This window comes from Acipenser ruthenus, chromosome 1 (assembly GCF_902713425.1).
Source record: "Acipenser ruthenus chromosome 1, fAciRut3.2 maternal haplotype, whole genome shotgun sequence".
NCBI classification, from domain to species: Eukaryota; Metazoa; Chordata; class Actinopteri; order Acipenseriformes; family Acipenseridae; genus Acipenser; species Acipenser ruthenus.
The window spans coordinates 57,509,908-57,526,997 of record NC_081189.1 but is presented as its reverse complement, the minus strand read 5'-3'; the positions used below and the strand labels follow the sequence as shown (position 1 = coordinate 57,526,997).

At 36.3% G+C, this 17,090-nt stretch overlaps 1 protein-coding gene across 2 annotated transcripts in view; it reads left to right on the top strand.

Annotated features, from left to right (window-relative positions):
* LOC117421252 (cyclin-G-associated kinase-like) overlaps positions 1 to 17,090 on the top strand; it is a 64,293-nt gene that overhangs the window by 7,950 nt on the left and 39,253 nt on the right. For both annotated transcript variants that reach the window (XR_009329051.1, XM_034035405.3), the window contains exons 2-10: positions 4,880 to 4,941; positions 5,751 to 5,810; positions 7,031 to 7,145; positions 8,422 to 8,564; positions 10,036 to 10,161; positions 10,554 to 10,643; positions 12,007 to 12,142; positions 12,904 to 13,016; positions 13,311 to 13,422. Coding sequence is in view for 1 of the 2 variants with exons in the window: in XM_034035405.3 (XP_033891296.3) it covers positions 4,880 to 4,941; positions 5,751 to 5,810; positions 7,031 to 7,145; positions 8,422 to 8,564; positions 10,036 to 10,161; positions 10,554 to 10,643; positions 12,007 to 12,142; positions 12,904 to 13,016; positions 13,311 to 13,422 (957 nt within the window). In the remaining variant the exon portion in view is untranslated. The remainder of the gene's footprint in view (positions 1 to 4,879; positions 4,942 to 5,750; positions 5,811 to 7,030; positions 7,146 to 8,421; positions 8,565 to 10,035; positions 10,162 to 10,553; positions 10,644 to 12,006; positions 12,143 to 12,903; positions 13,017 to 13,310; positions 13,423 to 17,090) is intronic.

Below are 17,090 nucleotides of genomic sequence, written 5' to 3'. Positions count from 1 at the left end.
ATCTGTTGCCACCGCCTCTTACTGGTTTAATTTCTTTGGATTGAATTTTTTTTTTCATATGCTTCAGGAGCAAGAACACCTGTATTCACAATCTCAGTTTCAAAAGAGTTAGGGTACATTTATATTTAGGGCTTCTGTTTTTAATTTCATTTTTCTGTGTTTTATTTTGAGAGCTTATGTAGATTGAGTTTTATGTAGATACCCTGAAATAGGGTTGGGACGATTTACGATAACTCTGTAATATTGTATCGAACAGAAGTCACAATAAAAAAATTGCATTATAAAAATAATTAGTTATCGGAAATGTACGATATTTTTAATGACAGCTAAATTTGTGCTAGTTTTTGTTTAATTATTCCACAAGTAATTCCAAGTATTCCATCTGTTCTAGTCATATTTAATTAGTATGTCTTGTAGTGTATTAGAGCAGCAGGCACTTCTGCCTTAACGATGGCCCAGTGGTTGTGAGGCTTTTGCGAGATTTAGTTGAGAAAAGGCCGCGAGTGAAAGCAGCAGTGAGCACTCTCTTTCAAAACAGCTTAACAGCTTTTAAAACAGCTTAACAAAAAAGAAAAACGCTACGCTAAGTTCAGTATCTATTTCGATATTCTTGGAGAAAATGGAGGTAACATATGTGCAAAATATGCTACACTAAGATTGTCATACCAACATGAAACAATTGTGGACTATTTTAGAAAATAGCAGGTATGCTACATGTTTCTTGCAGCCTCACGTACACTGTAAACTATTCTGTAAATTTAAAATGTATTTATTATTTCTTTATCGTGTGTAGTATATGTAAGGTGCTGTATGGTGTCATAGCTTGTACTACGAACTATTTTACCCTTACCCTGAAAGGTGCTTTTGCTTTTTATATACTGTACAGGGTTAGAAATGTACTTTTTGAGGAGGTGGACACTTGGACCACCAGTCAAGAAAATCTGGTGGTCCATTAGAGATGAACTTAAAAATAATCGCAATAAATCTGGTAAATAACACAGCGTGTGAACAAAATAATATCACACCTTCAAACCAAATTACACTGTTTGCATCCTCATCCTCAGATTATTAAATTCATTTAATGTTTTTTATGGCACTTTACTCAAATGTTAAATGTTCATCATAATACAGTAGATTAAGTTAAACATTTTTTCCTTGTATTTTTTCAGGCATTAGCAGTACATAAAAGTAGAAAATGCGTTTTTGTAATCCCGACCATTGTCATTTCTTTGCAATAAAGAAAGTGACAAAATGCATATTTTCAAGTAATCGCATTACTGTTTTACCTGAAAAATCAAGTGAAAACTTAACCCAGATAAACACTTCCAATAAGTGAACGTGGAAAGGGTGTTGTACAATTGGGGGGGGGACGACGACTCATTTTTACATTTGACATGCAGAATATTAAACAAAATGTTACTCGCTACATAAAATATTTCCATCGCAAGTTAAGCCAGTGTTCGAAAGCGTGTGGAGTGGCATCGTCCCTGCATCTGTATCCCCCGATTCTGACTCGCTTCACAAATCTACAACACTGACTTTAGCCAGTAGAGATCACTATTTGGCAGTTTGGGTTGCATATACTTCCTACTCTAGACTGCTTAATTTTTGCTGCCAAAAAACTTTTTTATTTATTTATTTTTATAAATTTAGTCATTGCCAATTATTTTTATTATTTTCTCCCAATTTGGAATCGACAATTATTTTTATGCTCAGCTCACCGCTACCACCCCTGCGCTGATTCGGGAGGGCGAAGACAAACACACGCTGTCCTCCCGAAGTGTGTGCCGTCAGCCGACCGCTTTTTTTTCACACTGCAGACTCACCATGCAGCCACCCAAGAGCTACAGCGTCAGAGGACAACGCAGCTCTCGGGCAACTTGCAGGCAAGCCTATAGGCGCCCGGCCAGACTACAGGGGTCGCTGGTGCGCAGTGAGCCGAGGACACCCTGGCCGACCTAGCCCTCCCTCCCCCCGGGTGGCGCTCGGCCAATTGAGCGCCGCCCCTTGAAAGCTCCCGTCCTCGGTCGGCAAAGGAATAGCCTGGACTCAAACTCGCAACGTCCAGACTATAGAGCGCATCCTGCACTCCACGTGGAGCGCCTTTACTGGATGCGCCACTCGGGAGCCCCCAAAAACTTTTAAAATAGCGGGTGATGAGCAGCTGTGTTGATCCTCTGTTTTTTATAGTGTGTACAGGGGTGTGCAATGCATGCTGCCCGACGCCCGGGACAACAAGATTTGTGTGACGGACAACAAGTTTTGCTGTTATACTTTGCCCGTCGGACAAGTAGATTTTATTGATTTATTTGTTGGGTATATTTTTAGAGAGACACGCAAGTTTCTGAAAACTAAATTGCTGAAGTCTAGCACCTACACACAAACATTTTAAAAAGTGTTTACGACCCACCGCTATCACTTCTGATTGGCTAGCTGTGGGAAAAGCTGATCTTCTGTTGGTTACAGAAACCCAGAAATGGCTGTAAGCTGCCCAGAGCCGCGTTGTCTTCTGATGCTGTAGGGCCTGCAGAGTGAAAAGAAGCGGTTGGCTGACAGCACACACTTCGGAGGACAGCGCGTGTTCGTCTTTGCCGCTCCCGAGTCAGCGCAGGGGTGGTAACGGTGGGCTGAGCCTAAATACAATTGGGCATTTCAAATTGGGAGAAAAACAGGGTAAAAATTAATTGGCAACTACTAAAAAAAAAAAATCAAAAGCCCTAAGTATATTACAGTAGGTCAATACTATTAAGTAGAAACTTCAAAAGTCACACATAATACTTTTTACATGAATAAAGTTATATTAAACCATTTATTCAAGCTTCATGTAATTCTTAAAAAAAAAAAAAAAAAAAATTATTTATTTATTTCTTATCCAGGGCGACTTACAATTGTTACAAGATATCACATTATTTTTACGTACAGTTATATTATTTTTTACACATTATTTTTACAATTACCCATTTATACAGTTGGGTTTTTACTGGAGCAATCTAGGCAAAGTACCTTGCTCAAGGGTACAGCAGCAGTGTCTCCCACCCGGGATTGAACCCACGACCATCCGGTCAAGAGTCCAGAGCCCTAACCACTACTGCTGCCCAAGATATGTTTGTCACCAGTGAAGTCATTTTTATCCTTGTCTACAACTCTTTTCTGTAGTACACCTTAATCTTGGCTACTGTACTGTATGTAACCTGGCTACAGCATTGGTTATCAGAAAAAAATAGATTTGAATACAGCCTCCATGATTAACCCAGATCATTTAGAACATCTGTTACAACATCTTCAAATCTTATCTTAATTTCCCATAGGTTGCATAGCAAATCACAACTCTGTAAACAAGCATACAAATATAATTTTTACATAAATTTGTTTTAGATCTGTTTTTTTTTTTGCCTTAAAATAAAGGCCTTGTTGTTTTAAACACATAACAGATGTAAACCTTTTTTTGTTTTCTAAATAACATCTCGCAATACAAGATTAATTTGCCTAGTCAGATAAAAAAAAAAAAAAGAAATACAGAAAATTCCTGTATTGGCCTGCAAAAAAGCTTCAGTGTCACCTGAAACTGAACCAAACCAGTTCCAAGTTAAGAGTGCCACCGCATGAACAGGATATCCTTTCTCTCCCTCTGTATAGAGAGCTTTTTTAAGAAGCAAAGGCGATGCATGGGAATTCGTTCTAGTGGGTCACAGCCTAACCTATTTCACCTTATGTGGAAAACCTATATGGTGTGTAATGCAGTATATACCATGCACATTGGATCTTTTTACACTACCTGGCCACTATATTAGGACCCTCTAGAAGGCAGAATAATGACTTGTGTGTACCAGAACATTTTTCCTGAAGAAGTTTATACCCTGACGGACAGGGCACTTTGTTTTTTTTAAAGATGATAATGCGACTATCCACCATGCTCATATTGTCTGTGGCTGAGAAATGTTGAATCCAGAAAGAGATAGTTATACTGTGAATGGTTGAATAAAGTTTCACTAAAGCTTGTCAGAGATGAAAGTTCAAAAAGAGTAGCCTGTCCTACATAATACAGGAATGCCATCAGTTTGCTTGCAAATCAGGTTTCTTATAAGAAAAGGTTTTAGGCAACATTCTCTTTTTATGTAATTTTCTTTAAATATTTCTGTCATTTAATTCAAAGAATTTGCAATTTTTTTTGGCTGGCTGGCTTAAAATACCTTGCAAGGCAAATACCTTCCTAGACTTCCGATACCTGATATTCGATGGGGAACAGGAGAGCTGGGATTCTATATTTAGAGTGTTTACAAAGCCACTTTACACTGCTTTATCAAGAAGAGTGTTTTTAAAACATTTCTACATAGTGTTTGCCTGCAGCACACAAGACATGGAACTAAAATGAAACCACACAACACTTGTGGTTGCTTTCAAGGTGTGTCCTGTTTATGCTGACTGTGCTGGAGATTGATTCACTGGATAGCTGAACATGAAACAACATTAAGCAACAACATTAACCATTAACAATCATACTTTTTTTTTAGCCATTTAAAAACAAACCTACAGATGTTATCCAACATGCATTGTTAGTCTCTTTAGAGTAGTTAATTAAAGAAAACATTAAAATACTTATTTTTGAAAGCAACAGTTTTATCAAAGTTACTTTACCTTTGGATAGATAGATAGCTAGATGGATTTATTTATTAGAGGTCGGCACAAAAACCCGGGTACTTGTCGGATTTAAAATTATCCGACCCGGGTCTCTTTACTACCCGGGTATCGATTTAATTAATTTGAGAATTTAAACAAAATTTAGAAAATATAACAATGCACTTGTAAGCCCAGGTCTCATTTAACTTTTTACCGAACATGTTATTACTGTACAATAAAAGTCTTTCCTCCTTTGTAACAGGTGGCTTTGCCTTTGTGTATGAAGCCCAGGATATTGGAAGTAGTAAAGACTATGCTCTTAAGGTAAAATTGATTTTATTAATGATTAAGGTAAATATGAAAAATGTGTTCCTTTGCAAGACTTTTTTAAACAGCAATTTGATTTAGCAGTTCAAGCTGAAGCACATTATTATTCCTAAGCATTTTTTATTTTTAATGACCAATTCATTTACAGGGTTATCCATGAATGTTGCATCACTTACATTTATGTTTCGACAAAATGAAATATGTTTGAACCTTTACAAGTAGGGATATACGTTAGGGAGACGTGTATTTGGGAATGACATCAACTGCAAAAAAGTCTATTATATATTTTCGAAAATTTTATGAACAGTGTTTTGTGTTCATTGGTTAACAAGTGTTCCAACCCGTGCAGATATGTCCCCATACCAGCACAGCTCTTCACTTGACAGTGAGTTCATTTTTGTAGGGGTGCCATTTTATAAGCACAATAACACACTTCAGGTTCCTCAAATATGGTCCAATATCCACAGGCCTAAGCTGTTTAACAGTACTTGGCTTTGCCTAGTGACAAACACCACATCTAGGCTTGTAGATATGGGACAATATTTAAACTTCCTTTTGTGTGTTACTACTTAATTTTTTTTTTCAGTGTAAATCATTATAAACAATATCCATGGATTTTAATTTCCTTACTTTTTTATATATATATAGTTTAACCATATTTTCTAATGGCAAACCTTGTTAAGAATGAATGAAAATGTATAACAAATAGTGGTAATATTTATAGGCTTCACCAGAAATTGCCCTTAATATTAGTTGTTCACAAATTTGAGATTGGCTGTAACTTCCTTCTTTGTTTTGCAATTTAGCGGCTGCTTTCAAACGATGAGGAGAAGAGCAAGGCGATTATCCAAGAGGTCTGCTTTATGGTATCCTTTACTGGAATTGAGAATTGCTCTTGGGGCTGCTGGGCCTCTGTGAACTGGCAATGGGACTACGGTAGTATGAGGTCAGAAAGAAATGGGCCCAGTTATTATTATTATTATTATTATTATTATTATTATTATTATTATTATTTATTTCTTAGCAGACGCCCTTATCCAGGGCGACTTACAATTGTTACAAGATATCACATTATACATTATTTCACATTATACAGATATCACATTATTTTTACATACAATTACCCATTTATACAGTTGGGTTTTTACTGGAGCAATCTAGGTAAAGTACCTTGCTCAAGGGTACAACAGCAGTGTCCTCCACTGGGGATTGAACCCACAACCCTCCGGTCAAGAGTCCAGAGCCCTAACCACTACTCCACACTCCTGCTTCAGTTAACTTTTATCTAGGAAAATACAAATTCAAGAAATAAACACCTTTTTAAAAATGAATGCACAAAATAATAGTTGCTCCACATATGCTTTGTTTGTAACATTTCTATTTTCTCAAATGTTGTTTTGTTTTTTTCACAGCTAAGTGAATAGAATGGGCCCTGAATTAGTCCATGGGCCCTGAATTAGCCCTGAAGTATATTGTTATATGTTGCTCAATCTTGTCCCAGAATAACTATGTAGGAATTCAAATGTATCAAGGTTTTTATGGATGTTTAAAAGTGTTGTTGATGGTTGACTATCTCACTATTGGTCACCCAAGTTCATTGGACATTTGTTACAAGAAATCCACACACACTACTGAGAATGTAGGTAACAGTGACGTTTTCCTCAATACTTAAGTACTGACAGCTGGTTAGATGAGTTTTCTGTTATACTGACACCTGACAATGTTAATTTATATCACCGGCAGGGATGTATGATGTTACTGTTGTACTGTATGCAGCATTAGTGAATCATATAGTAGGTTAAACTGGTGCTATTTGTGACTCATAGATGTGACTATGGGAAGAATAGGTTTACAGGAGGAATCTCAGTGAATAACCCTTACCTTAAGTTATTAGTATTGAGTGAGAATTAAACTACTCAATGCTGCAGTGTTTGTTTTACGTGAAAAAATCCATGTTCATCCAAGCACTACTCCTTTGAAGTTATTGTTCAGTACCTAATGGTTTGTAAACTAGCAGGTGAACTGTCCCCATCCTAACAGCCTCACTAGGTATTGGTATCATTTTACCTTAACCATTCAACTGCAGAAAAAGCTCTCGGGCCACCCTAATATTGTTCAGTTCTGCTCTGCGGCATCAATAGGAAAAGAAGAATCTGACACAGGACAAGCAGAATTCCTCATTCTCACTGAACTCTGTAAAGGTAGGTTTAAAGATGTGTGACCCTGTTTGTAGGACCCCTCTAACACTGGTTTCTACTTCCCTGCTTGCTACTCCTGCAAGGGATGAGGGGATGTATTGGGGCTGCAAGCCGACAGCCCAGCACTGCTCTTTAGTCTTTTGCTAGTCCGTAGATGTTTATTATTGTCAGAATCTGGTTATATCTAGAGGAGCCCTCTACATTTTCAGAGTATAACATGCACTTTAGGGTGAGTGTTTTCATATGTGGGTTGTACGTTAAATTTAGGGCTTCTGATTTTCGATTTTAACCGATAAAGCACCCCCAAAACAAATAAAATGAAATCGGTGTGTATCCAATAAACTCCAGAAAAACACTGGAAATGGTTTCTTAATTCACGTTGACTTGACCCCTTTCCCTGTGAAAAATATAAATACCTACAACCTGCAGCTGGGGAGTGTCTCTCCTTCCTGACTTGTGTCTCACATTGATTCGTTCTGAATACTTCAAAACCACTCCAACTACTGAGTGGCAGCAAATTCCTACATTTCTTTTAGAGGATTGTAGCACACTTGCAAGATTTAAAACGAGATTACGAGAAACAGAGGATTGTTCTTGCTTGCCGGTTGTGCATTACATTCTGAAGTTTGTGGTTTTGCAAACTTTATCTTTTGTGGATTTAGGTCACGGTGTTCTACATTTTCAAGATACTGAAAGCCGTGGCAGAATGTTTATTATTGCAATTCTTTCACCATTGACATTGACTTCTATATCTGATTCAAAGACATTTATTTTTTTGGAGTATTAAAAGATTTCCACCCCAATATTTAGAACCTTTTTTTACACTTCCTTTTGGAAAACTAAATATTAGAAGTTTTGCTGAATGTATAATGTTATTAACCTTGGAATGACAAATATATGCAATTATTTTAGTAAATGGAACTCCCGTTGCGGTTACAAAGAGATTTAAAAAAGGGTTGAAAAGAGTAGATTAGTTTCACAGGCACACTCACTTAAGAAGACCTGTCCATGAAGTTGTATCACTTGCATGGTAGATATATATTTGTCTGTAAACATTTTTTTATTACTCAAATGATTTGTAAAGGGAGACACCTAAGCTGGGCTTCAGAACAAGCTTGTTGTCATAAAGAAATGATTCCTTTTTATTGTAAAATGTATTTCCTGAATACAGTGCACTTGTTGCTGTTTTTCATTTGAGTATCTTGGTGGCATTACCTCATTGTGGATATTATTAACTGTTAGTAACCTAATTTGACATGTATTTGTTTTATCTTTGCAGGTCAGTTAGTAGACTTTATCAAGAAAGTGGAGTTGAAAGGTCCTATGTCATGTGATACAGTGTTAAAGGTCTTTTACCAGAGCTGTCGAGCGGTACAGCACATGCACAAACAGAAACCACCTATTATTCACAGGGACCTCAAGGTAGGGCAGCAATTATTTTTAATATTTTTCTTATCTGTGACACACTCTTATATTTATTGTACATTTCCTTAACAGTTTTGATTGATGCTGTCAAGATTAAATATAGAAACAATACAAAATACAGTAGCACTTTATGACCTCCACAAAAGCATTCTCCTGTTAATATTCTAGAACACCCTAATTTATATTGCTCTTTGATTTAAATTCCAAAGAACAGGGAATAACTTTGGTAATGTTTTTATTACTCCCCACACATATATCTATTGTTGCTACATCTGCAGTAAAACATGATTTTATTTTATATCCTTATTAAATACAATCAGCCATCTGAAATGTCTTTTTATCTGATAATTTGTATCGGATGGAAATAACATGACATTAAAAATAGCTATAGGCCTACTGTTTACTTATTCTTATTTAACTATATGCTGTCAATTCTCATTAAAACAAACTCAGATTAGACAAATTTCCTGATTTGTTTATTTAGCAGACTCCTTTACCCAAGGCGATTTACAGAGACTAGGGTGTGTGAACTATGCAATAAAACGTTCAAACAGTTCAAACAGCTTAGTGTGAAGGATATTGGGAAATATATTCACTTTCACCCAGGTTAGCGCCTCTGTTCTGTATTTTAGTGCTGTTTTAAGACTACGGATCCTAAAATGCATTTCGAGTTGCCATGGTGCTCTAGAAAATGTCGTTTCCATGTAGCGACACAATAAAGTTCACAAAAGTGAGGTGTTGAAAGGGTTGGATAATGCACCACTGTAAAAGAAAGATGCTGCTTCAGATTTCAACATTCTCGCAAACACTTTGTCAACCAATCTGAAAAATTGGGATACAATAATACAAGTGTATGAACAGCAAACTGTGGATGTAAGTAGTCAGCGTGTCCGATATGCTAAATACCACGATGTTGAGGATGCCTTGCTTTGTGGAAGTGCAGTTCCTTTGCAATGTATACTTTTTTAAAAGTTCACTTACAGCTATCAATAAAAGGCACAGTACTTTTAAAAGTATAATACTTTTAATTGTTCTGTAATTGAAATGTGATTTCTGCGTTACTGTAAGTTCATTAAAAACTGTCACTATGCGTTTGTCTTAAACTTCTGATAATACCAATTACTGTTAAGACCTTTTTTTGCTGGTCCCTTGAAATTCGTGTTAATGAGAATTGACTGTAATATAAAAAATATAGTATGTTGTGTTGTGTTAGATACAAGCTAATTTTCACCCACTCAGTCAGAGCAACCAGCAAGCTCCTCGTAGAGTGGATATCGGCGTGTATGGTACAGCACCCTATACAATGTTCTATATGTATTCTGTTATGGTTCTAAGCATTTTATTGGGGTGTTTTAATATAATCATCCATTTGTGATTGCATATTGTCAATGTGCTGTTGCCGTGAACAATAAAGAAATAATGCTTATATACTGTGCATAGATTTTTCTTTTCTTCTTCTACTTTATAGATCGAGAATCTGCTTATCAGTCACCAGGGCACAATCAAACTGTGTGATTTTGGCAGCTCGACAACCATAGCGCACTATCCAGATTACAGTTGGTCTGTACAGAAGAGATCAATGGTGGAAGATGAGGTGTCTATGCAAATTCATTTATATATATATATATATATATATATATATATATATATATATATATATATATATAATAATTTTTTTTTTGTTTAGTTCCTTATATTTGATACATTTTACATCCTTTTTTCTACGCAATTTGAAATGCCAAATTTAAATGTTTCACTACTGCAACCATAGATATAAAAACATTTGTTAGGCTATTGGATCATTTTGGTGTGTAACCCCTTCAACTGTTTAAAAAAAAAAAAAAAAAAAAAAAATGAAGGTGCACATCAGGTACCAGATTTTGAAGTCATTTTAATTGCTATTTTTACCCCTGAAATTGCTATAAAGTACTATTAGAAACATAAATCAAAGAAGCTCACGTTCTTGTCTTCCCTTTTATTTTGCAGATCACCAGAAACACTACACCAGCATACAGGACACCAGAAATGATAGATCTGTACTCTAGCTATCCTATTAATGAAATGCAAGATATCTGGGTAAGTGGACAATTGTGGAAGCCTGAGGTGGGTGCAGAACCTGCATAAGTCGGAACAAAAGCTCAAAGTCGTCAGTGCAGTGTCTGCTTGAAGTAAAAGCAGAGTAAAGCAAGCTTGACCTTGCCGCAATGAGCGAAAATCTGAATAATGCTTTACTTCTGCCCTGTATCCCGACTTCATCAGATAGCATGTACCTACTTGTGTAAAGAAGTACCTGTTTATAGTGACTAGTCTGATGATTCCCCAAGTATAAACATAATTGCGGGAATGTATTTTCAAAGCCTTTTTAACTCCTATTTTTTAAAGGATAAAAATTAATCTTAATGTTATAAAATGAGAAATAAACAACTTGAGAGTGCTAAAGATAACTCTGATTAGAATAGTTGTTTAGTTATAGTTTTGTAAAATTAGCAGCCATTTTATAGTAAAGATTACTTTCTAGTAATTATTTTTATAATGTTTCTTGTCTCCATTCGTATTCAGATACATTTTAATATTTTAAGTTATAAATTAATGTTGAATAACCAGGAAACAAATGTATGCTCACTGATTTTTAAACAGTCAGTTATAAGTAGGGCTTCTGATTTTCGGTTTTAACTGATAAAATCTGATAAAACACCCGCTACAAAAAAAAATGAAATCGGTTATATCCAATAAACACCGCAAAAATACTGGAAATGGTTACTCAATTCATGTTGACTTACCCCTTTCCCAGTGAAAAAAATAAAATGAGAATAACCTGCAAAAGAAACATTGTGCAGTACAGATGGGCAATCCCTCCTTACTGATTTGTATCTCTCACTGATTCGTTCTGAATACTTAAACCCACCCTACTACTAAGTGGCAGCAAATTCCTACATTTCTATTGGAAGATTGTAATACGCTTGCGAGATTTAAAACGAGGATTGTTCTTGCTTGTAAGATTTAAAGTTATGTTCCAGTTCGAAAGGGATTATTTACACGCTCATGGAATTTACGTATAACCCAAATAGCTAAAAATAAGCACAGAAAAATGAAATTAATAAAAAGCCCTAATTATAAGAAAGAAACAAAGTCTAATGTTTAACAAAGTGAATGTACTGTATTCTTAATTACACTGAGGAAGGTAATGGCCAAAATGTTAATATCATCTTGATTTAGATTTTCTTCATATTTGTGTATCAATGTACAAGAAAGCCATTCTTTTCCCACCAAAAATCATATTTTTTTATATTTGGAGTTTTTTTTTTTTTTTTTGCATATACTCTTCTTCAGAAAAATGCCTTCTAATTTTAACTTGATCTAAACAACCAATATAATTAAGGTATCTCAAATAACCATGTCATTTCCACATGTTCTGAGTCTTGTATTATTTGGTTCACAGGCCCTGGGCTGTATTTTATACCTTCTGTGCTTCAAGCAGCATCCATTTGAAGAAGGAGCTAAACTTCAAATCGTGAATGGGAAGTATTCAATTCCACAGAGCGACACCAGATACACAGTCTTTCACGATCTTATACGTAAGTATGAATTGAAATAGTCTGCTTTTATTAACCAAGGCTAATTATCTATTCCATGTGAGATAAAAAAAAAAAATGTAACTTGCTTCATATTATGCAGTGCATTATTCCCAACCTGTTGAAGTTTATTTGAGAAAAATACTCTTCCCTGAGTGGTAAAAGCACAGCTGTGTCATGTGCAGAGTGAGGCCTACAGTCTAGTCTGCAGGTTTGTGTCCTGCCTGTGCAAAGTTTTCATTGGGGATTCGAAAGGCAGCGTTGCATTGGCTTTGTAATTCCTGTGGGTTAGAAAGGTCTGTTTCTCCTGATGGCGCTACAGCAGACTTTACAGGTCAGGCGCCTGGTGAGCTGAAGTACTGGCACTCCAAGTGAAAGAACAACAGCTCGGCTTCTAATTTCAGTCAAAAATACAGACTGTGTCACCTAGCAACTGATATTTATCCAGTTAAAGAAATTCAGAAGAGAACAGAAAAAAACAACAACAAAAAAACACATGCACTGGAAAGCAAACTGTTTAAAGGCATAATATTGCATTTTCATCTCTAAAAACTGTCAATACTTTTTGTTTTCCCTCCTGAACCACCACTTACTGGTTTCAGTACAAAACCACAAAAAATGCATATCATTTGGTGTGATTGCTATAATGGTTAGGGTGTTGACTGTTATCTGTTATTAACTGTGAGTCAACCTTTTAATCTCAGTAATGGCCGGGCTCCTGATCATTACTTCTTTAAATAATTAACTTCATGCATGTGTTTCAGGTTCCATGTTAAAAGTTAATCCTGAGGAGAGACTGTCAATCACAGAACTCGTAAATCAACTGCAGGAGATCTCAGCCGCCCGCAACGTGAACCCCAAGTCCCCCATCACAGAGGTGGAAATCTCTCTAGAAACATGATGTTTAACATTGTTTTGTTTTTTACTGAACTGCACCTGTTGCATATCCTCATGTACCCTACTCTATATTGTACACTACAAGATGCATTATTTTGGCACATTATGTATTGTTTTTATTTAAAACATTTTACTGTTGACCAGTTAAAGAGGTGCCCCTATGTTAAAAATATTGAAGAATGTGTCTGCGTTTGTAAGCCTGAATCCGTCTCTTATGAGTCTGTTAATCACCTATTTCTGGAAGCCTACTTATGACGACTATGACTCATTGCAGCTCCTGGAACAGAACGGTGGCTATGGGAACAATGCGACCCCCAGGACATCGATAAGTTCACCTCCTCAAGTGTCCAAGCCAGAAGCTCAGCTCAACAACATGCACAATGCAGGTAAGAAAACACGATCATGTGTAAGTTGGTTTTACTTATCATAGCTGTCGGAGACTGTCGCCATACTGAATCATTAGGACTTCATCCATGAGGCTTGCTTTAGGTGTGGTTATATAGGGAATCATAGATGGCAGGTATTAATGCAAATAAAACAGAAAGCAGAAGTTATCTAATAATGTAGCTGTATATCGTTGTGACTGTTTAGCCGTCTGGAGATAATGAGCATGCCCATTTAATTGCCTGCTTTGATTTTAACGTGTGTTTTTTAATTTGTGTATAAAATGTATGAAATACTGACGGGTAAATATGTCTGGTAAATGTTTATTCACTTGAAGAGGTCAGGTCAAGTGGGTAAATAAAAGGAGGGTGGTCGCTGGACGTAAAAAGACGTGGACCTTGAGTCTATATGTAGAAGCTGTAGCACGTTTGCGCTTTTGTTTGTAAATATTGCAAATATAGGTATGTTGCGATTTTATTAAACGCCTAACGCCATTGCATTCTGTAAACATCAGCCATTCTGTTAATTCTCAGTCGCAGAAAGACCAAAAAAAGCACAGCTGCTATTACATCTGATTCTACACTTCGGTAAACCATAAATAAATAGTGTTTATTTAAAAATAATTGACTGATTGAATTGCTTAGTATTTTGCTTCTCTTAAATGTCTCAATTGTCTTTTCTTTTCCGTTCGTACCCTATAGTGTGTGTCTCTGGGTCCTATTTTAAGGTCTTTGAGCATTAAGGTTGAATTGCAAAGGCAAATATCTTACAAAAATAATACAGTTTGTAGTATAAAACCAGCAAGAAATTATTATTTTAAATCCTTAAAAATATTTTATTCCTCTCAGAAAAGCCATGATTTAAATAATAATGTTAAAGATTCTTCCATGCAGCCCCATTTATCTGAGACAACTTGTAACTAATATAACCTGATATATATCGCCATGGTTCATACGGCACTACTCTGAACCAGTTTTACTGTTTGTTGTGCACAGATTATCTGTAAAGATGCCTGATATGTGATCCTACTGATTTACAGTGTACATTTACAGCAGTGTGGAGTAGTGGTTAGAGCTCTGGACTCTTGACCAGAGGGTCGTGGGTTCAGTCCCAGGTGGGGGACATTGTTGCTGTACCCTTGAGCAAGGTACTTTATCTAGATTGCTCCAGTAAAAACCCAACTGTATAAATGGGTAATTGTATGTACAAATAATGTGATATCTTGTAACAATTGTAAGTCGCCCTGGATAAGGGCGTCTGCTAAGAAATGAATAATAATAAAATGTAAGCTAAAGAAAACGTATGCTGTGCTTTTGACACTCTCTAAGCCTCGTCATCTGAAATGTGTTTTTTTTAAGCGAGTGAAATCTGCGTGAGTGTGTGTGTAAGGATTTTCTTGTCAGAAGCTTGTCTGGCGATCTGGTTAATTGTGACTATTGTGGAAGATTAGGGACTCTGTGTTGTGTGACACCTTATACAGATTTGGGTGTCTCTTCACATTTGTAGAAACTTCTCCATGTCTGGAGTCAGTATTAGCATACATACTCTCAGTTTTAAAGTAGTCTCTCTGAAATGTTTACACTATTAGAGTATTTGGGGGTGGGGGGTAAAAGATGGAAAAAGTGGTGTTGCATTTACTATATTTGTGATCTTGGGAAAATATATAAAAGTAAAAAGTCCTATTCACATAGATTTAACTCGTGGGTTATTTAAAGAATATTTTTCTAACTTATCTGTAATGGATTAAATAATGTTAAGTGGTCCTTTTTGAGACCAAAATCATCCTAAAGCAGTTCCATGGATATTTAACCCATCAAAACCAGGATCATTCCGTGACAAATCACCCAATAGGTTATACCCAACATCTCCCATTTACACCAAACCTGGTTCTTGGGGTTGTTTCAGGCAAACAAGCTCAAATTTACATTTCTAGACTGATCAGGTCAAGGGGTAAAAAGTTAGAGGTCAACATGTGGTTGATGGGTACCCCCCTTAACCTTTTACTCGAAAACGGTTTGTGCTACAGACTTGTGGGAGGTGTCATTTTATTAGAAATCACACGGCAAATGCAAAAAATAAATTTGAAAGAAAACAATAGGAAGTTTCACCTTTAAAAATATATAACAATTATAAATATAACTCCTATACCATTTTCACACAGAAATGCACCTACTGTGCTGTCTCTGAAACGTTTTAACGAGTGTATAAAATACCCTTTCACACAGCATGAAATTGCGCAATCTATGCCGGTGTAATACCATCCTAACCCTTTCACACAGCCACAGAGGTCGCACGAGTACAACTTTCAAACCTGGCAATCAACAGATTGTTCTCATGGCAACAACAGACTGTTCTCGTGCAATCTGAAACACTGACAAGACCTAATACATGCATGCAGTGCTTCATTTGTAAAGAAAGAGGTGCCAGGTCGCAAGCAATGACAATAATACCGTCCCTAGGAAGCACATAATCAAAATCATAACATGTTTATTTGAAAGAGTATTGTACGTACTTGTGTTAGATGTTTACAGTCACGTATTCTACATCATATACAAAGTAGTCGTACGTGCAGAAAAAACAATTAAAGGCAACCACAGGACAAATAATTAAAAATAAAAAAAAGCCTGTATACATGTTTTGTTATGGTTTTGCATTTAAATGGTTTAAAAAACAAACAAATTAAAAGGTATTCAAAGGCACTCCAGAAGGACGACATTGATGAAAAAACGCACCCCAACAGGAACATTGGTATGACCCACGGTTTGCACTATTATCAGTGATGTGTATGCAACAGAAGCCGCTGGTAGATTACAAAAACGATTAATTATTTAGGCTAGGTAGTTGTTAACTTTAGTATGTTTTTATTCTCTATTAGTTAAATTATATTCATTGAAAAAGGCAAGAGAACCAGATAGTTATTAATTTTATTGTTTTGGTTTAATACAGCAGGCTAATGTTCCTATTGAAGTAGGCTACAGTATATTTTCATAAAAAAAGTTGCCGTTGTTCTTTGTTGAAGTTAATGTTGAACTTTCATATTTTGTTGTGTACTACTCATTTAATTAAACCAAGTAGTGTAAGAAGTTGCTTGTATCGTTCATGACGTTTTTCAAATCAAGTAAGCTTATTTGTGTATAAAAAACAACAACAGAGTTGCAGCCAGTGTCATCTTACTTAAAGGCACTCAAGCTGAAATCATAAGGTAATTTAAAGTAGGCTACAAACATGGCAGTGGACTGTCTCTCTTTATCGCACACAAGAACTTGCAGACTTAATGCAACTGTGTTGAGATTTTAAAAAGAAAGCATTTTAACTAGAGGTACCGGCGTTATGACTCTGCATGCCCAGAGGTTCCGGGGCTGTGCCCTGGCACAAATTAAGCACTGCATGCACGCCCCTTACCTACCTACGCTATAGTGATGTGGCATATTGACTTTGAAACCACACCCACTATAGTGCATCATTGGCGGTATAGCCTTTCACACAGACAGTTATGTCGGTTCAGTGCCTTCTCTGGACCACAGGTTTAGAGACAGCATAAAATATGACGGTTCTGTGGCGGTTTAGGCAATTCACACAGACCTATAAGCCGCTTCAGTGGCGGTTCTGAACCGTCATAACTCCTCTGTGTGAAAGCACCTCTAGAGTTGTATGTTCTGGACTAGAAGAG